Source organism: Pteropus vampyrus, unplaced genomic scaffold (genome assembly GCF_000151845.1).
Source record: "Pteropus vampyrus isolate Shadow unplaced genomic scaffold, Pvam_2.0 Scaffold502, whole genome shotgun sequence".
In the NCBI taxonomy this organism is placed as follows: domain Eukaryota; kingdom Metazoa; phylum Chordata; class Mammalia; order Chiroptera; family Pteropodidae; genus Pteropus; species Pteropus vampyrus.
This window is the reverse complement of record NW_011889283.1, coordinates 135,863-156,919: the sequence shown is the minus strand read 5'-3', so window position 1 is coordinate 156,919 and position 21,057 is coordinate 135,863. Positions and strand designations below refer to the sequence as shown.

General features: G+C 43.3%; 1 protein-coding gene across 1 annotated transcript in view; it reads left to right on the top strand.

The window, feature by feature from the left end:
• Nucleotides 1-242: 242 nt before the first annotated feature.
• Nucleotides 243-21,057, top strand: part of CLMP (CXADR like membrane protein) — an 86,595-nt gene continuing 65,780 nt past the window's right edge. The window contains exon 1 of the mRNA XM_011382999.2: nucleotides 243-565. Within this exon, the coding sequence (XP_011381301.1) occupies nucleotides 538-565 (28 nt within the window). The 5' untranslated portion in view covers nucleotides 243-537. The remainder of the gene's footprint in view (nucleotides 566-21,057) is intronic.

The window sequence follows — 21,057 nt, the reverse complement described above, 5'->3', positions numbered from 1 at the left end:
AGTGTTACAGACTCTCCAATACAGAAAATCTGTCCTACACCGAGCACCCCGCGCAGCCACACCGCCTGGGTTCACCCGGAGTCCCCTCAGGCCCAGAGGTGGGGCCCTGCCCAGCTGACTCCCCTGCGGCGCCCTCCAACGCTGGGAGGGCGGGGGCGAACGAGGAGAGAGGGAGGGGTTGCCGGGAGGAGGCAACCATGTGGTTCCAGCTCACTCTATCCGCCCCCCCCCCGCCCCTTTCTTCACTCCTTTTCTTTCCAAACAGGGAAAAGTGTTTCACGAAGCGGTAGCGTCTTTCCGCCTCTCCTTTTCCTTCCTAACCCTGGTCCCAGCTCCTGTCCAAGCGCTAGCTGGTGGGGCGCGCGCTGGAAGCCCCTCTGCGCCCGGGAGCGCGGGGCCGCTTCCGCGGCGGCACATGGCCGCAGACACCCAGCGCGCACCCCGAGGCGCCGCGCCCAGTTCGCCCGAGGTCCGTCAGCTGCGCCCCGCCATCCCAGGCAGCGGCTAAGCCGGGAGGTGCTCGCCCCGGGCATCGGGATGACCCTCCTCCTCCTCCTCTGGCTAGGTGAGTGCCTCGGGGCGGGCGGGAGACAGGACTGCCGGGCAAACACACTCCTGCGTCTGAGCCAGGATGCTGGCTTTCGTCGGATATTCCCGCAGTCCCTGGAGTGAGCCGGACGCCTCTGTCCCTGCCTCTCGCATACAGAGGAGCACATCTGGCTGCGGAGGACCGCCCAGTCGGCCATGGAAAACGGCTCACACATCTGGGCCCTGGAGCAGGCTTGGGACTGGGGGTGGTTCCTGGTCCAGTTTGGCCGTGAACCGTTTGATGTGGAGGGTCCTTTTGGGGGTTGGTGTTTAGTTTCAGGAGTATCTGGGGGAAACTGGAGAATTGGGGGAGGGAAGGTTTCTTCAGGAATTTTTGTGCCAGGTTCCTGAGGGTGGGGGAGCTTTTTGTTTCAAACAGGCGCCTCCAGGACCCAGATTGGAAACAGATGTGTTGAAGGGTCAGCGGAAGGAAAGTAGGAGAAAGACGGGTAAAGGAAAGGAAGAGAAGAACAGGGCAGAACACAAAGAGAACCAGGAAAGTGCAAACCCGAAAATGACGGCAGGGAAGGAGGAAGAGGGGAAAGGGCAAGGATTTGGAAGGAGAGAGGAAAGAGGAAAATGAAATATGAAGCAGAAGAGCAAGACAGGGAGCTTGAACAAAGAGAATGCAAAGAAGACAGGGGACAGAATGGAGTGGAAAAGAACAGAGAGAAACAGGTTCTGGGGCAAAAAGAAGAGCCCTCCTGTGTGTACCTTCTGGGTGTCACCCAGTTGGGACTCTGGAGGCCTTAGAGACCCTAAAGCACAGATTTCCTTGGGCTGGAAGTATGGAGGTTTGCAGGACCTGGTAGTTCAGTACACAGCAAAGATGTGTGTGGGCAAGAGCTGACAGGAGGGAAACTGTGAATACCTGACGTGCCAGGGACAGGGAAGGCAGGCAGGAAAGCTGAAGGGAAGGCAAGATATGCACTAGCAAAGCACAGAGTCCACCTGGAGACAGGACCAAAAGTTAGCCAGAGTTCAGAAAACCAAAGAACCAGCCTGTTGTGGTAGAGTGAGTGCTGCCCTGGACACCAAGCCACTGGAGAACTAGTCCTGGTTTTGAACTGAGTGACCATAGACAACTTACTACCCAGGGCTTCAGTTTCGTTAGCTCCAAAACAAGAACACTAAATAGTTAATAAATCACTTCTAGGTCTGACATCCTGAACAACCTAAAACACCAGAAGTTTGACAGGGCCTGATGTCTAGCAAAACCCTCAAACAAAGGGGAAAAGCCACTAAAAGGTTACTCTGAAATAGGTTTCTAAAGAGCTCTCTTTCTTTCTCTTCTTTTTTCTTTTCTTTTACTTTTTTCTTTCTTTCTTTTTTTCTTTTTATTTTTTTGAAACCTTACAAACTGACTAGGTGTATGCCATCTAGGCCAGCCTCAGGCTGACAATCACCCAGGTCAGAGGACTAAAGGAGGTGGACTATCTGGAACTATTGCTCAGGTAGAGCAGGTGAAGAGCCACTGTTTTCTGAGCTCTTTAAGATACTGACCAAGTATTGCAATACTACTTGGGTGCACAGCTGGCATATCTAGATGGCATCTTTGTTATTTTTGCTGGCCTCTACCCCTAAGCTACCAATCACCAAATGTTCAGTAGACTCAAACATCAAAACTGCCTTATTAAAAACATTTCTTATCATGCTGAGCACTTTATACGTACTATCTTGTTAACTCACTTATTCTTCATGCCAAACCTATTGGCTACCCACTATTATTATCCCTGTCTTACAGATGAAGAAATCAAGGTGTAAAGAGGTAAATAAAACTCGTGATTAGCAGAGATGAGATTCAAATATAAGTTGCCTCCAGAGATTGCTCACTAAACTGCCTTCTATCACTGTGGATGGAATCGTAAGGATATTCTCTGTGTAGAAGCCCAGTTAGGTCCTCTTCATAGAACATGAGATGTCGATGTGCTCCAGCCCTGTAAAAAGGGCCTGGGAAAGGGAAACAAAGCTAAGAGTTTTTGAGCACCTACTCTATACCAGCACCATTAGGGCACAGTTTATAGTAGAAAATGAAAGGTGACTTTGGCCCATATGGTATGTTGAGAGAAAGAAGAACTGAAAAAGACATGGATCAAAAGATGTCACTGATTCACTCCCCTTCTTTATTTGGTGCCTACTATGTATAATCATTCCTCTGGTGAGAAAATAATCTGTTGGATTGATACTCTGTCTTTATTATAGAAGCTACCTTCATGATTTCTTTCTTGGTTCTGTCTTTATAAACTGTTATAAACTAAAGATCATATAGAAGAGAAAAAGTGGACTGCCGACTTAGAATTCTGTGCAACTGGAGACTCAGTATTCACACCTACTGTTAAGTTTTGCCACATCTATGCCTTTGTCAGACATACTCAGACGCATGACATCCCAGCTCTAAGTTGATGAAACTGTTCAAGTAAGAAGTCACAGAGGAGATGAGTGAAGGTCAGGACAAGGGACAAAGAAAGGAAGGAGACCTGAGATGAGGCTAGTGAACCAGAGATAGGCATGTTCCTTACTTGCAAAGTGGCTTTAGGCCATGGTATGCCTGGGTGCTCTTTAGGAAAGCCAGAAAGAAAACCTTCAGAGTTGCCCGAATCCTAAAATCATCCACTGGTCCCTTGAAAGAACAGTTCTAGGGCTGCCTCTGGTCACTGCTGGCATGGTTTCTGGCCTTGTTTTTCTAGAGAATGCACAATATTGAAGGGAAGTTGGGAGGTCTAAGAGTTCATAGTCTGAATGAGGATGGACCACTTGACTCCATGCTTTCTGGACCTGCCAGTGAATGAAATCAATGCCTTGCCTCTCTGAGGTGAATGAACAATGCTCTGAGCCCCATGGAGGACAGAGAAAGGAGACTTCATGGACTCCCCTAGCCCCAGCCCCTCCTCTACTACAACCACCGCCCCCCCCCCTGGCCCCCGAGGTTCAGGTCTTTGTTATTCCACCTGAATTTCTCTCCTGGACTTCTGTAATAGCTGCCACATTGAACTCCTGCCTGAACTCTCTCTTCTCCACCAGAGTAACCTTGTAAAACAGCTGGTATGATGCAAAGAATTCAGATTAGGACTCTGACAAGCTCTCTGGTTTCTCGTTCTGACTCTCTTGTCTTTAAAATAGGGGTAGAGGGATCTTGAATTAAAAATTTCTTTAATTTTGTGATCTCATACCTCTCTTCCATAAACCTTTACTAGAATCCATTACTTATAATATTATGTACAAACACTTCATTCTCATATTGAAGATTTTATACAATATCATTCCTTTCTTCTACTACTTTCTTCTACTTTTCAGGTAGCCTAAATTATTTCCTGTGCCCTAAACGTAACCTATACTTCTTTCTGTTCTGTTTTTGTTTATGATAATCCTGCTACCAAAAATTCCCTCCAACCCTACAGATAAAAATCTTATTTACACTCCAAGTCTCACCTCAAATACTACCTTCTTGATATGTCTGTCCATGATTTCACCAACAGAATATACTTCCCTTCCTTTGAATCTCAATAACCTTTCTATTATGCTACTTTGTAGTCTAGTGATGTAATGCTTATCTAGTACTCCAGTTAGAGTGTAAGCTCCATGCAGAAAGGGACAGTGTCTCATTCATCATGAACCACTACGTAAACTAAAATCTTGTGAACTATTTATTAAATAATTGGATTTTTGAAATATTTGGAACATTTAAGTTCAAGAGAGGTGAAAGATTTGGAGGACTATTACTCTTTGTGGACAACACAATTATAAAGAGCCCAATTTTAACTGAGCCTGTTTTGTGCTTCCTTGTCCGTTCATGCAAATAAGACCAATAGTGTTTTTTTTTTTAATTATACGTACAACATGACTAGGGCAGGGACCAGATATTATATTTGTTATACAAACTTATTTTGTTTTATCGAGTATGTTAGTACCAGATTAACAATATTAGCAATAGACTTTTTCATCAAAACTTTTGCCAGAATGGGGAAGAAGCTTTGTATCCCAGAAAATGAGTTTGAGGAAGACTTAAATGCATAGTCCATTGGTCTGTAGTTTAATGACAGGTCTCAGTAGGATTCTATGTCCTTCCCTCATCTTCCCACGTTAATGATGATGGTCATAATAACGATAGATTCCCAGTAGGCATATATCTTGTCTCATTCTATTTTTATCTTGTGCTCAGCTGAGCAGCATACACTTGAGTGTATTTCATGAATGTATCTAATGATGATGACCTAGACAGACATTTTTAAAAGGTAGAGTCAAAAATTTTCAGAACTGAGGAAAAGCTAAGAGAGTAGCTAAATCAGTACTTCAGAGAAATTTGGCTAAAGTTAAACAGCTAGCTTAGTAGGAGGGCCAAGACTAGAACCCTAATTCCATGATCCATCCTGTCACACATTCTTGAAATAGAAAACGTCTCTCCTCCTTTTCAACTCATGTAGTTAATTAAGCTCCAAGATCACAGTTGCTCTTCAGATGCTTCAGTTAAATTAGCTAAATGCTGAATAATTGGCATTGGTTTTTATGTTGAGAAATTGCCTGAAAAATAGGGCAGATGTGGTAACATTTCAATTTAGCCATCATAACTGGAAATCCTGGAAACTTCTGCAAGTGCCTTGTATAATATCTGGTGTATTCAGGAAAAAGAGATTATACCCAAAGTCCCAAAGATATGGGTGTGTGCCTACAAGGAATAGAATGAAAAATCAATAGCTCTAGCTCCTTTGTAATTTTGCTGGGTTATTCTGGGCAAGTAATACCACTTTGAGCCTGTTTCTTTCTTTGTAAAGTGAGATTATTAGACTAATGTTTCTCTAAGTTTCCTATACCACTAACATTCTCTAACTTTTTTTTTTTTTTTTTTAATTCTGAGAATTTACCATTGGGCTAGATGTGGTTGTGATCAGAAACACATGGGTGTCACCATACTTATCTGATTTTTTTCAGGCACTTGTTCACTCATGGCAATTGGTAATACATGATTATAAATCAAGAAGGGATGACTTCCTAATGTGAAGAGAGCAGTAGTGACTCCAGTCTGGAACTGCACTGTGGCACTGTCAGCCAGGGAGCATCGTTCAAGATCAGGGTGGATGGCCAGAGATCCCTGCCCAGGAAGTTTAGTAACTGAAATACCAAAAGGACCTCATCTCAAGCAGGGATAACCTACAAAATGTCCCCAAGTGTGGACACCAAGGATAGACTTCTGTGTAGAAGGTCCATTGTGTGAAACTACTTGCAAGCTCTAAGCATTTTTTTCAACTTTTAAAATTGAGGCACAATTTACATATCATAAAGCACACCCATTAAGTGTGCAGCTTTATGGGTTCCTTGTATGGATTTGAACTTGTGATTGGGTCTTGAAATATGAATTGTATATTATTAGCTCACTTGTAGCACATGAAGATTACATGGGTAGGATTATTACGACAGAATGTATTTCTAGCATTTGTACAAGGTTTAGCAGTTTACAAAGTATATTAACTTAACCTTATCTCATCCTCAGGTCATTCTTTGAGAGTAAATGTCATTATCATGTCATTTTTTTTAGATAAATAAACTGAGGCTTAGAGAAATAAAATGAGCTTCTCAAAATGACCCTGTTAGTAAACAGTTAGTAAACAGGACACCAACCCAGCACTTGGGATTCTAAGACCTTTCGCTTTCCATTTACCAGGAGGCACATAGTTATCCTGAAATCGAGGCTTCTGTGCTACCAAGAAGAAAGTGGCAGGCTGAAGCAAAGGCTTCGTTTACAGGTCCCAAACCATAAATCCCACAGTAGAAAACTCAGAACATTTCTAACCGCTTCCCACTTCATTCAAATGGTTAAGAAATTATTTGTTTGGGATAATGACTATTGTTTATAACCCAGAATGACTACATATATCATATAGGATTACTAGTTCCTTCCAATTAATCGGAAGATTCTTGTAGTTCTAAAGGTTATTGTTGTGGAGACCTTGCCTTGCTTTGAGGTCAGACACATGAGCTCCCCTTAAAAATGCAGCGTTCTCGTGGGGATGAACATGTGTGATTGGGTTTGTCTATGTTGCCTTTTCTAGTTAAAACTCTGTTTTTAGTGGTTTGACTTCTTTATCCCTCTCCCTAAAATTATGCAGACTGTAGCAAAAAATAAAAAAAAAACAAAAATTCTGGTTATCTGAGCTTTCTCACTGTCTGGATTCTGGAAAAATAAAAGTTTATTTTCTTTGGCACCATATAGACCAAAATGGGAAAAAATGCTGAAATCACACAACCTTTATTTTGTTAGTGACAGTCAGTTGGACCACTGTGTGTGCAGCCTTAGCCAAAGTCTGGTGGTGATAAGACAAGGCTGCTTTGTTTCAGTAGAAGGCAGGGGAGAAAGCCGTTTCTTTTGTGCTCACGCTGAGAAGAGAAAATGGGCAACCATCTTCAGAATGGTTTCCTTGTTGGTGTGGAATATGCGAGGTTCTTCTGAAGCCAGGCGGTAATGGGGATCAGGAGAGTTAGGTCACTAAAGGTGATAGAGGAAAGAAAGAAAAGAAGCAGGAGCAAGAGGAGAAAGAGGAAGGCATAGAAATAGCAACAGAAGAGGATGGAAAAGCTAAGCTGAAAATCACTGACCTCCTGGTGTTTACAGAGCAGCTTCTCTGAGCTCATTCTATTTCAGGATGGCAACAACAGCTCCTTGATCTCCCTTTAAGATCATCTTTAGCACTCACCTGTGTACTATAACATTTTCTACTTCATTCATGCACTCTAACTCACAAAACAATTGCAGAAGGGAGGTGCAGTCTATATAGTGCGGGCCCTGTGCTAAGCTCTGAGACTCCAGTAACACAACAGGCACAGTTTCTACCATCTAAGAACTCTGCCCAGTGGACACAACATATTCATAAAAAAGGAATTACAGATGTACAAAAGTGCTGTAATAGGGGAAAGTACCAAGGTTTTGACGTAGATGGTGTCTTGCAGAGATAGGGCATTTTTGTTCTGCAGGTCTTTGGGACTGTGTCTTGATATTTCTCCATCCCTCATGGCACTTGCACATTAGTGAGGTGGGTTGGTGGATCACCCCCACCATCATCAGAAGAGATATTTATGTGGTATGTGTCCTTGGCATTCAGCCAGGTGTTTTCTGGAGGGATTGAATCTCCTGACGCCCTTGCCTGTGGTCTCATTCTTCATCACAACCTGCCAGCTACACAACTACTTCTATCTCCTCATCCTTCATGAAATGTTAAAAGCGGGAGGGGGGGGGCGGGGCAGGGGAAGAGAAAGATAGATCAGTGAATTTGGATATCATAATTAAGAATGGTCTATTCACCCAAGGTTTTAATGGTATTTGTCCACATGGAGAGAGAATAGGATGAAGCCAAGAAGGAATTTTCTGTTCTAGAAGAAATCCACTGTATCGAACAGAGACTCAGCCCCTAACAGAGTCTTACTTTTTTCCTTGTTGCGGGGAGGCAGGGATCAACTCCCAGAGAGGGAAATTGTTTTGTGACTTCATTGTTTAAATTTAGGCTTGGGTTTGTAGAGATTATTCAGACTGGGAGCAATACATCTTCTGACCCAGCCTCTGTCACTTCTCATTACTTCCAGTGACAGTCTCAATTATTTCCAATCACTCTTCAAGGGAAGAGCAAGAGAAGGCACATAAGGCTTCCACGTGGATCAGCAATGTAGCGACCTCTATAAGAGCCTGGCCAGGGGTCCTCAGACCCTGGCTTTGAAGACTTCAGCCACTTTATAATTGTGTAGTCTTGGACAAGTTACTTCACCTTTCTTGCTGGGAGAGGCTTGTGCACGAATATTTGGAGGGTCTGTTTGCAGTCAGCTGATATCAGGTCAGCAGGACCAGCCTTCAGGGCTTTGGCCACTGCTGCTCCTCTACCTTGCAAACAAGCTCCCAGATGTCCTTCAGGAAACATCGCCCTTTTCTAGGACCCCAAGAATTGCATAGCGCCTATCTGTGCCCCGACTGTCTGCAAGTGCTCTGGAAGAGGAACTTTTTGTGTTATTTACCCCTGGGCAAGAGGTACCCTTCCTTATGCCGTTCAGCATGCTGTGTGCGGGTTGCCAGACCCATATCACAGCATGCAGGCCTTCTTTCCTAGGCTCTGCCTTCTCTACCACCTGCTCCCAAAACACTGTGCCATATTGGGCTGCCCCAGCCTAGGCAAGTCCTGGGTAATTCATTTCTACTTTTATTGTCAAGTAATGCTTTACTGAGCATCTGCTATGTACTAGGCACTGTGCTTTCATCTGTGTAGTTTCTTGTATCCTCACAACAACCCATGAGGCAAGTTTGATTATCCATATTTTAAAAGTCAGAAAAGTGAGACTTGAGAGGTAGGATGTTCTGTCCTAGGCTGTGCAGATTGACTATCGCAAAATGGAAGATTAGATCTGAGTTTGTGTTCTGCTTCAGCTCTGATCTGGGGAAGGTGAGAATGAAGAGACAGACACACAGATAACATACATATAGTGACACATAGTCGGAGGTCACTCAGGGACTGAGATCCACCTAGTGTCTGAAGGTTCAGCCTAATAAGGAAGTGCAAGTTCCTACATTCTCCACTTTTCTGGCAGTCATTTGTCCTGACCAAAATTAGACCCCAGTGAGCCCAACACCCACATTCAAGATGTGCTGAATTATATTTCCTTTTTAAATTTGGGAGGAAAGGAAAACCTCAAGGTGAGAAGAAAAATGTCTGTTTTTTTCCACTGACCTGAACAGCAAAGAGTGCGATTTCCCTCTCTATTAAAGAGGGCTAAGCTGCGTGTCCCAGATTTCTGAGACCTAAAATCCCCACTTGGAAGAATTCTTGGGCCAGGCAAATAAAGTCTGGGTTTCCAGCAGGTCCTGGTCTTCCTCTACTTTCCTCTGGTGGCGTTCAGTCCCCCAACCTGCACCAGTGAATAGTGAAGTGCACCAGCCTCCTGCCTTCCCACCTTTCCACCCTCAAAGAAAGAGAGGCTGGAAATGGGGCCACCTCTCCACAGCCACCTTCTCTGCTCCACTTCCTCTCACTCTCTGTTCCCGGAGTCCTGCAGCTTCCCAAGCCCTGAGGAATCCAGGTGACAGTCCCTCACATGCCTGCCACCTTAGCCCAAACTTCCCACTGCTCTTTCTCTTTCTGGACCCAATATGGCCTGCTCTCAGATATGGCTTTAAATGAAAGAGAGATAGAGGGGAGACAGAGAGAGAAACAGAGAGAGACACACATAGAAACACAAATAGAGAGAGGTGGGGGACAGAGACAGAAAGAGAGAAAACACAGAGACAGAGAAAGACAGAGACATACAAAGAGAGAAAGAAGAGAGTATGAATTCTGTAAAGCTCATCTTTCACATGTTGGCTCTTTTCCTTTCTGTTCCCCTCTCCCACTTCTCCAAATTCACACCTTGCAACTTCTGCAAAGAACCGCCTCTCCCCCCGCCCCCCCCCCCCCCCCCCCCCTCAAAGGTTTGCTCTCAATGATCCTAAGCTAATTGTGGTGCTCTGACCCCTGGTCTGCCCTCAGGCTTCACAGCTTGCTTTTTAACAACTCCACACTGTTGGCTTCATTTCCTTTTGCCTGGGTGCTTCTTCACCACTTCTCCCTGACTAGCATCCCTCCATGACTATGGACTCCACTCTCAGGTGTCTGTGAAGGCTTCCCTGAAGCTCCCAGGTGGAGGGCACTACTTGCCAGTCTGTACCTTCTTTATATCTTTGGAATAGTTTATGTCACAATATATTATAGTCAGGTGCTCTGTCTGTCCTGCGTGATTGTGAGCAGAGGACAGTATTGTATTGTCTATGATTCCAGGCCTAGTGGTACATGTGAGATATTTGGAAAATAGATGAATGAATGAACACATGAAGAGAGTTATGAATGAACAAGTTAGTGAATGTAAAATGTAAGCTTATAAAGTGAAGGGATTACCTCTTTACTAGAGTACCGAGTACCTGTTATCTCTTTCTAGAATATATTTAATGGGGATTCTTTATTACCAAAAAGACCCAAAAGAAGAACTGGTCATTTTAGACATGGAACAGAAGATGGTGAGAATATTGCAGAGGGCCTGAGAGGGCCTGTCCAGCATGCCTCAAAAACCTACCGCCTGGAAGGCCAACCACACTTAGTTGTTTCCTGAACAGGACTGACATGCAGTCAGTGTAAGAGGATGGTTAGAATTGTGTAGTGAGTAGTTCCTTGAGTGTGCGGTTGCCTGACATTCTGCAAACATCCGCTTTAGATCTGGTCATGGGAATCCTACAGCAGTTCAACCCTTTTAGACTTCGATCTCTTTTCCATGTAAGAATTTGGGGGGCATGTGGCTTCTCCTTCCAGCATCATTCTGAACAAGGCCAACCACGTCAGCTAACTCCTTACCTGCCCCTTTGTAGGTCCTCTGGGGGCAGATGACAAGGTTTGTGTACAGGTGCTTAGCCAATGCAGGGGTCCCTTTCCTGGCACATGGAGTTAAAGGTCATCTTCCTCTCTTTTCTCTTTGTCTTCTGAATTGGTGGATTCAACTTGCTCATCAGTGACTCTACCAGGTGATCCCCGAGGCAGGGCGAGCAGAAGCAGCACAAGTCAGTCAATGATTATAGAAAGTGATGGTGGGATTTTTAGAAAAATATTATTTCCAGGATTAGCACTTATACATATGGTAGCTTATTTAATCTTCATGACAGTTTGGGACGCAGATATTGTCAGCCTTCATTTGAGAGCAAAGAATCAGAGGGTTAGGAAAATTTCCCAGTGTTATATAGCTAATTCATAGCAGAATCAAAACAGGAAGTCAGGTCTTCAGACTCCCAAATCATCACTCATCCGACTCCTGCCCCCCCATGAGTGGCAGCAACGTCCCATAGCACTCAGCAGGGCGCTCCACTGGCTTCTGTCTTCTCTTGTCCCGTTGCTGCATCAGCTCATTGAGTAGGCATGGAATGAGCTTCTGGGAAAGCTGAAGATTTAATATGTGCAGTAACCAATCATCCTGATTTGCCTAGGACTGAGGGGTTTCTCAGGATGCAGAATACTGGGATTTCAGCACTAAAATCAGAATAGTCCAGAGAAAAACATTCAAATGCTCACCCTAGTAGTATAGCAGCTAGCTATGCAAAGTGTGATTCTCAGACTAGCAGCAGTGGTATCACCAGGGAGCTTGTTAGAAATGCACAATCTTAGGTCCCACCCCAGACCCACTGAAAAGAAACTATAAGATCTGTGCAGGATCCCCAGAGAATATGAAATCATCTGAGAAACTCTAGAACAAGCCTTAATGCATCTTTCAGAGGAGTTGAGAAAATGGAGGACTCACACCTGAATTATTTGACCTGGGTAAAGCTTGTCTATAACCCCAGGTGATGTGCATTGCCATGAAAAACTTAGATTTATAGGCTGAGGAAGAAAGGTCACAACTTGACCCAGTGTGGTGAAAGGCTGGAAGATGTTTTGATGCTGTATGGGCATGAATAAAATAATAGTTAAGATTTTCTGTTTATCTTTGAAACAAGGATGTTCTTATAAAGGCTCTGAAGTTTCCTGGATTTTTTCTCCTTTTTACTGGGGAGAGTCTGGAGCTGTCAGTAGTGGACAGTTAATTAACCAGAGCGTGTGCTCCTGGGGCCTGGGGGACTCGGACACATGAAATAGAAGCACAGAGGGCAAAGCATATCGTAGAGCCATGCTTGGCGAACAACTAGAAGACTCTCAATGCTTATTTCCTGAAGGGACAGTGAGGCTACAAAAAGTGGTATTCCAAATCTCCATGTTTTCCTGTTTGAAGCCTGGCTCCTTGTCACAGAAACCTAACCCAGATTTGCAAACAAGTTGTCAGTGGTTAACTGGCCTATTTTTCCCCAATGCGAACACCTTGCTTGGGCATAAACAGAAGGAATGGGATCTTTGCTACAGGTGAGAAGGTGCTCGGTCAACTCCTCTTATGCTTCAACATCTTCTCTAAACCTTGGCTTATCTCAAAGTAAACCTGAGACTAAGCAGCTGCTCAAGTTCTTTAAATGATGGCGGTATGTCACCTTTTCTTAATCTTTTTTCTCTAAAACCTGACTGTCTGATGTTAAAATGATAGGCACCAGGCAAGGTAGGAAAAGACATTTGTATTTCTGATATTGCAGAGCAGCCTCAAACTAAAAGCAGCATAACCCACATTTGTCAACTTTCTCTCTATTCCAAGTCACATGCCCAGTAGGAACTCTGCAATAAGGGCAGCCCAAGGCAGGGAGTGACAGGCAGGCCTGGAGATGAGTGTGTTCATCCGTTCAGTTAGAGCTGTTTCAGACAAAGCTGATTTCTGCTGTGATATTAATCCCACATGGACACCAAGAAATCAAACTGTCACTTTTCTTATAGTAGGGAGAGATGTCTCTGACCTAGGTTGGTTTTATAACTTCTTCTTCTGTATGAGTTGTTTTCCCTGGGGTCTCAAAGGGTTCGGTGAAGGTAGATTTTAGAAGAAGATATAGATTTCTGTTACAGAGCAATTCCTGTGTGGTTGGTACTGTGGGTGGGATTGGAACTGTATGTCCCCCAAGACCCCACTCATCACAGTCTGGTTGGGGGACCAGACTGAAGGAGGGAAAGCAAATGGTGAAAGATGTCAGACAGAATGTAATTAAATGCCAAAATGTTTGGTACAGACAGGAAGTGAAATGGGAGTTTTGGAAAAAGATAGTCATTAAGGTATAAGATCTTTTTTTTAGCTAACAGTGGAGCAAAAATATGTGTAATGTGAGGTGAATACACAATCACTTGAGGACATTGTGTCAGGGAGTGGGTGAGGAGGCAGGAGCATGGAGCCAATGAGCCTGGAGTGGAGGAAAGGGAGGGAGGAAGGACATGTGGGGGTGGGTTTGTGAAATAGTTGTTCTGGAAATAATACACATTCATAGTTTACAGGCCAATTTAGGGACCTACCCCAGGTGGTGTTGAGAGTGACTTTGGGCAACTCACTTACTGGGCTTTAGTTTTCACCCTGCACAAGGAGATATTGGAACACAGAATTTCTAAGTCCTTCCTGCTCTGCAGATGAAGGGCTCCGAAGTATTCCTTTGTGGGAGGCTGCCTCACTGTAGGCTATGAGCTGATCCTCTCACCTGTGCTCCCCGAGGCTCCCTTCCACTGCTCTGGCTCTGCCCCAAGTACTTCTCCTTGCACTTAGAACAGACCCATTCTGTCTAACTCCTAAAGAAACCAAAGCCGCTCCTGTCTCAGGATCTCTGCACTTGTTTCTCCCTCACCCTGGAATATTCTTTCCCCTGACCTTTGCAAGCCTGGCTCCTTGCCTTCCAGGTTTCAGTACAAGTATTGCCTCTGTGAAACCTTCCTGAACTCCACCCACCCTCCCTAGAGTTTCTGCCTGGTCACTCTCACATTACCTTGTTTTATTTTCTTCTTAACATTTATCACAATCTGAAATATTCTTTTTAAACCTCTGTTCATGCACTTGTCTACTGTTTGCTGTTACCAGAGTCTGGAGTTTGTATCACTGATTTCTGTATCCTCCATGCTTAGAACAGTGCCTGACACAGAGAGGGATGCACAATAAAGATATGATAAACACGTGTGCTCTTTTCTGTATGGCACGTGTACCAACAGAGATGTTTTTTACATGAAAAAGTTATTTAATGAGCTCTTATTATGTGCAAAGCTCCTTGTATTCATTATTTCATTTAATCCTCATAATAACTCTCCCAAGTAAGTGGTATTAGGATCTCATTTTACAGAGGAGGACACGGAATGTCGCAGAGGTTAAATCCTTACCGAAGGTTACACAGCTAGTAAGCCATGGAATCAGGATTTCAACCTAGGCAGTCTGATTTTAAAGCTGGTGCCATAAGATAATATATCATTCATCTCATCTAAGTCAGTGCCTCTCAGACTTTAAGATGCTTATGAATCACCTGGGGATTTTGTTAAAATGCAAGATCTGAATTTAATGGGTCTGGAGTGGGGCCTGAGATTCTGTTTCCAAGTTCACAGCCAGTGCTGCTGGTCCATAGAAAATACCTCTTGGAAAGGAAAAGAAAGATGGAGGGAGAGAAACTGAGGTTCAGAGATGTTAGGTGGCTTTCCTTAGATTGTATAGCTAGTTAATGGCGGACTTGGGACTCTTGCCCAGTGTCCTGGCTCCTAGCCCAAATGAGGGTCCTACAAATCTGAACTACAGCTGAGCCTTGAGTCTAAACCTTCCCCAAAGCTTTCCAGGGATCAGAGGTGGGTTTCCATCCTTTCATCCTGGACTCTTCTACTGTCCCCTCCATGAAGATCAGAACCTCAAAAAATCCATTACTAGAGATACCATCCTTTTGGATTTGTGACTTATATTTAAAACGTCTTGATTGTGCAACAGTTTTATGGGTGTATTTACATATGCCAAAACTTAACAAACTGGGTACCTTAAATATGTATGCTTTATTGTTATGTTAATTGTATCTCAGTAAAGAGGTGGTTTTTTTTTAAGTATTCAGAATCAGTGTCAAATAAATTCCTCAATAACAATACTTTTGATTACTTAAAACCCTAGTCCCTGAAGGCACTGTGTAGTGCTAAGTTATTCTGTTGGGGAGGCCAAGCCTGCCAACACAAAAAAAGATAGTTAAAATGGAGAACATCTAATTTTGCATTATTTCTCACTCAGATGCCCACTATCCTCATTCTACCCCTTTACCCCAGCATTTTCTTGATTTTCAGTCTAAGAGACTCAGGCTCAAATCCTTGATTTCTGTCACTTACTAACTAAATGACATTGGACAAATTACTCCTCTGAGCCTCAGCATTTTGCTCATCTATAAAATGGAGATATCTTAGGGTTCTTATGGAGACAAATTCAGTTGACATATTGGGTGCCTGGCACATAACAGGACTTCAATTTATGATAGTTTGCACAATTATTATGGTAACTGGAGAGAAAGTGTCAAGGAAATAGAAGTGTTTACTTTGTAAAAGAAAAGAGCAGGATGGAAGATAAACATGAGAGGACTTTCTTTAACTATTTACAGGGCTTTTGGGTAAAAGGAGGATGTGTGACTCTGGTGTAGTAGAAAGAAAACATTGTCTCTGAAACTCATTGGCCATCTATCTTGGGACAAGTCACTTAAACCCTTCCCTCTGAGCCTCAGTTTCTGTATTTGCAAAATGGGGACTGATACTATATAATTCAGGGTGTGGTTGTGGGCATTATATGACGTGGTGTATATGTGAAAATGTCTAGTATGGTACCTGTCACAGATGAATGTTTTTAAAATATCCCTTTATGAATTGGAAGGTCCTATACTTCATGGTGATTATGGCAGTTACTAATCTTTGTCACCTTAGTTGGTGGCAGTTTCCAGGAAATGTGACTCCAGCTCAAAGTAGAAAGTCCTTCCCAGTGGTCAGAGCTGTCTTAGAGTGCAAGGGCTCTTTGCCAGTACTGAGCTTCCTGTTGTTTGTTCAAACAGAGGATGGATAGTCATCTTCCAGAAGAGGATTTCTGCTGGGTGTAAGGTGGAACAGTTGGACTTGTAAAAGTTTTCAACAAATCTACATTTAATTTTCTGTGTCAGGAGAAAGGAGCTGGAAAAGTTTGAGAAGGGTGAAGGTTGAACAAATGAGCTGACTCTCAGTATAGTAAACACTATCAATAGAGGCAAAATTTCTATGAACCTTAAACTTTCCATCTGACGAAGAGACCAGGACATGGTCCTTCAGAGTAAGCTCTTTATGAAGTATCCTGATGATAGACACTTTCCTCTAAACTTTTCTTTGCTATTTAGAATCCACTGAGTTCTGTTTCCATGTGCAAAAACTGAAAATCACAAGCTCGCAGCCTTTATTGACAAATGCAAGTAAATCATAATTCAGCCAAAGTGAAAATGCTTCCAGCTACATTTTGGGGTCATGAAAGATGAAGGAAAAACTACCATTTTTACAAGCTATAGCCTTTTCCCCTCATTCCTTACTTGTACTTTCAAAAGCTTAACATTGCACTATCATGTTTCGCAATGAACACAAACCAGAAGGCTAAAGCCAAAGGAAAAAAATTATGGGTTGAGTAACAGGGTATGAATTAAATAAGTCTTAAACAATCATATTTAAGAAATATCCTAAGACTTTTCTATTTTCTACATTAAAGGAAATTCATGGGGACCTGAAATAGAAAGAGATTATAAAGGGCCTTAGGATGCCGCCTCTAGACAGAAGAGCCTTCTTCGGGAGATGGACAGGCCAGAAAGATCATCCATTGCAAAGTCTCCCTGGAGACCAGACACATCTTCAAAAAGAGGAAGCAAGAGGGAGGTTCTGTTATTTATTTTTTCAGTGCTTAACAAATCAGCTCAAGGAGATCCAATGTCAGGCCTAGCTGTGAAATATGACATTTGAGGAGATAGTGCTTTAGTATCCAGATGGAAAAGGAGCCAAATTCAGGAAAGAATGTGATTTAAGTCTAGTTGATCTTTGTTTTTGTCATTCCTTCCTCTTAACCATCTTGATTCCCTAAATAGATAGTAAAGACACAGTTGGAACTTCCTATTATACATAATAGGCAACAAAAAATTTTTAAACTACTTCCTATTCTCAAAGAACTAGATTTAAGGAAATGCAAAGAAGCATATTGTAAAAGAAAGAACATTCGATTAAGTATAAGAATAGCTTACTTGGAAGGACAAGTCCTGGCCTCTACATCAGGTGGAAAGCTTGAAGTTCATACAAGCTTAGACCCATAGGGCTATAATTTTAAAAATCTGGTGGGGGAGTGGGGAGCCTTGGATAGCTCCATTTTTTATCAGCTATGTAACTTTAGGTAAGCCACTTAGTCCTCAGTTCCTTTATCTGCAAAATGAGGATACTAACTTCCATTTTATAGAGGAGGAACGTAATGCTCTTAGAGATTCAGAAACTTAGCCCAAGCCACAACCTAGTATATATTTTATTGTAAAGCCTGTGCTCTTTTCTCTAACCACACCAAGATGAGATCATAAGCATTAAATTGTTTATAATGAGCCAGGCGCTGTGCAGTCATTCCCTTGTGGTTATTAGGCACAGACTTCCATCTGGCATGTACAAACAGATGTGTATGAATACATATGTCCATGAATACATGTATGTGATACCATGCTTTACAGTTATAAGCAAGTCTATGGTCTGACTAGTATGAAAATACTTTAGGAATCGTAGGACAGAACTAGGGAGTCTTCCAGCTATGTGGTGGCTCCAGCCATAAGAAAAGTAGTCCTGAGTCATGGACAATTACTCCTGCTCTGACTAATGCCAGCACTGACCTTCCCAACATGATGACATTTGGCTCACTCCAGGATGATCCTAGCCTTACTATCCTGTCCCAGAAATGGCTTCTTTCTAAGACATTCAAGTAAACCACATCTGTTCTTACTGATCATTATTCTGGAGAACTCTGGGAAAAGAGGGTGTGGACTTTGATCAAATGAAAAATAGGAGAGTGAAACTCCGGGTCTGTACGTGCCCTGAACCATGGCAAAGTATCATCAAGATGGCAAGGAGGACTGTAGCCCTTTCAGAATGTCCCTCCAGGAATGCTCCTACATTATTAGTGGAGTGCAAACAGCACAAAGTTTTTTAAAGAACATTTTAAAAGTCCACTTCAGGAATTTTAAGAACATTCATAACCTGGGACCAGTAATTCCATTGTTAGGAACCTATGCTAAAAAGAGAATCAAATAGAATGTACAAAAGTTCATGGACACAAGTGTTTACTGTAGTGAAAACACTGATATAAACTAAATGTCCTAAAATAAGTAAATAATGATTCAGGAATCCATACGACTCAATATAATGCTGTATAAAACAGATAGTAAAGGACTTTCATGACTTGGACAAATGCCCACGACATAAAAAAGTAATACAAATGCTGCAGAACTATGTGTATAGTAAAATCTCTACTGTGTGTGTCTGTGTGTATGTGTGTGTATACAAAAAAGACTAGAAGGAAATTTTACAGGTGACTGTTACTTCTTTCAATATTTTTGTCTCTATTTTCCAAGTTTTATATAAGTATGTATAACTTTTAGTTTTTAAATGTTACTTTAAAGATTGCTTAAATGTCCAAGTGCCACTTAAATGGCTTTCTCTTTTGCTTGAATAGGTAGGATAGCCTCTCAACTGCCCTTCCTCCTCCTGCCCCACCCGCTTCCCAGCCCAGCCTATATTGTCTCGAGGGTTATTTCGATAACTGTAAGCTGAGCAAGTATAATACCCTTGGCTTAATACAGGCTGTGTGGCTACCTGTTGCCTTTAGACTAGAAGGTAAGGTTTTAACTCCTTTATATAATTTGCTGTTCCTTACATAGACCAGACTCTATCAGATCTTCTGGTATTCATGCATGGTCTTCCCTCTGCTCAGAACACCTTTTCCCTTTCTTTTCCACCTGGGAAAGGCTTACTTGGCCTTTAAGTCCAAGCTCAGAGGTGAGCCCCTCTGTGAAATCATACCCCTTAGTTCCAACAGAGCTGGTTGCTATTGGCTCTGGTCCCAAAGACTTTGCCCATAGCTCCATTTTAGTGAATACCATAATTTGTTATAATAAATATATTTTAATGTCTTTTGCCCACCTCCCACCCCAGTCCTTCCCCATGTAAGACCATACAGTGATGAATATAAAAAAAAAACTGGTGACTGAGCTTGGAGTTCTAATGCCAACTAGATAGCATTTATAAGATGGCTGTGAACTGACCTTCATTTGTAAAAACAGCAAGAAAAAGCAGGCTTCATGTGCAGCAAAACAGATTTAAGTCAGCCAAATGGAGGAACTTCCACAGGTTGCCATCACTGGAGTACATGAATGATTGGGGTAGGGGGATGCCCTCAGAATAGGGTAAAAACCTGCCTGTGCAAGATGTGTTGGACATTGTCCTTTTGGAGACTGAGAAGTGGACAAGGTGACCTCAGCCAGACCCAGGCTTCAGTGAATGGTTCGAGGAAACAGTGCGGGAAGCTTCACTTTCTCCCAGAGCCCACCGTGGTTCTGCTATAGGCCCTGGGCAAATTTCCATGTCAGCTGCACTACCAAATCCAGATCCACAATTTGAACCTAAAGCGCAGTAGACAAAGAAGACTGTGTTAAGAGTAGGGCCAATTGCTCCCAAAGCCAGCAGGCCTCTTGGCTCCACAACACTCATTAGCATCTTAAGTTCACATAAATATATATGAGGGCTGTGAACACCCCTGGGAGTTCCGGAGGTCCTCACAGCCAAAGCAAAACCTCTCCATCCTTGCATCTCCTCCTGGGCCTTCTGAGCTCAGCATGGGCCTGACAGCTCATATTCAGGATGCAAAAATAGACATTTGGTCCTTTGGGTCCTCTGTTCTTCCCTCTCCTCCTTACAGTGGTCCATCATATCCAGGGTCTCTGAAGACTAGGGATCCCCCACTGCTCCTCTCATAGCCCTGACCCTAGAGACTCGAAGGCAAAGTTTACGCACTGCATGGATTCAGCGTAGCCCCATATGAAGCCCAGACCGAATGCTGCAAAACTCGGGGCTGAGGGAGCTGAGGACACTTGGGGCTGTTTGTTCTTAAAAGACTCCAAATCTAATGGACTATACAAAATAGAGAAGGAAAACCATAAAGTAGAAACCTGAGATACAGTGCTAACCTCAGAGAAATGTAAATGAAAACATTATTAACAGTATACGAACTTTATAAGTTCCAGGGAGAGGCGGTGGGGCAAGAAGTGCTGCTGGATCCAATCTCAGAGGGCTTCTTGGAAGAGGTGAAGTTTGACAGAAAAGAGATGGAGTTGGGAAGGGTACTGATTATTGGGCAGGGATAATGGGCTGCCCTCCCCATCTCCCTGGGGCATTGCATAACAATTGAAATGGCAGGAGAAAAGCAGCTTCTGAGGTTCTCAGACTCCCAAAAACAGCCCCATCTCATTCCAAAGTAACAAGATGAACGACTGCAGTTGCTTCCAAGTCTGGAAGGAAAGAAGGGCTTTCAGGGAAAAGCCATAAAATGAAGCCAATTGAATCCTGATGTATATGGGGAGAGCCTTGAGTGGGCGGCTCTCCCTTGGCGCTGTCTGGATGAAGCTGGAGTGCCCTTGCCCCAGCTTGGGGGCATGTTGCCACAACACTGCCCTGGCCACGTACATGGCCCTCCCTCTGCAGCTCACTCTGTGAAAAAAGCACACGTGTCACTTAGTGGACTAGAGGAGGGCAGTGTATGAAGTAGAAAGAGGAAATTATGGTGGCAGATTTCCAACCTCTTACAGCATTTTCAGCTCAGATTCTTTGGAAAAGGTTTCTTCAGTCCCACCTCCTTTCCTAATCTCTGCAGCCTGGCGTCCCTCAGTCAGTTTAAAAACAGGCATTCTTCTTTCTGATGCATCTTCCACTCCAGATCGTCTGCCCGTCTTTCTTCCCTGAGCCTGGTAAGAGGCCAGGCTCTTCATTTGCTGCTCCTGGAACATGCTAATTCTCCCCCATCTGCAACAGCCCTGTCTTGCACAAGGAAGGAGGCAGATTTCTC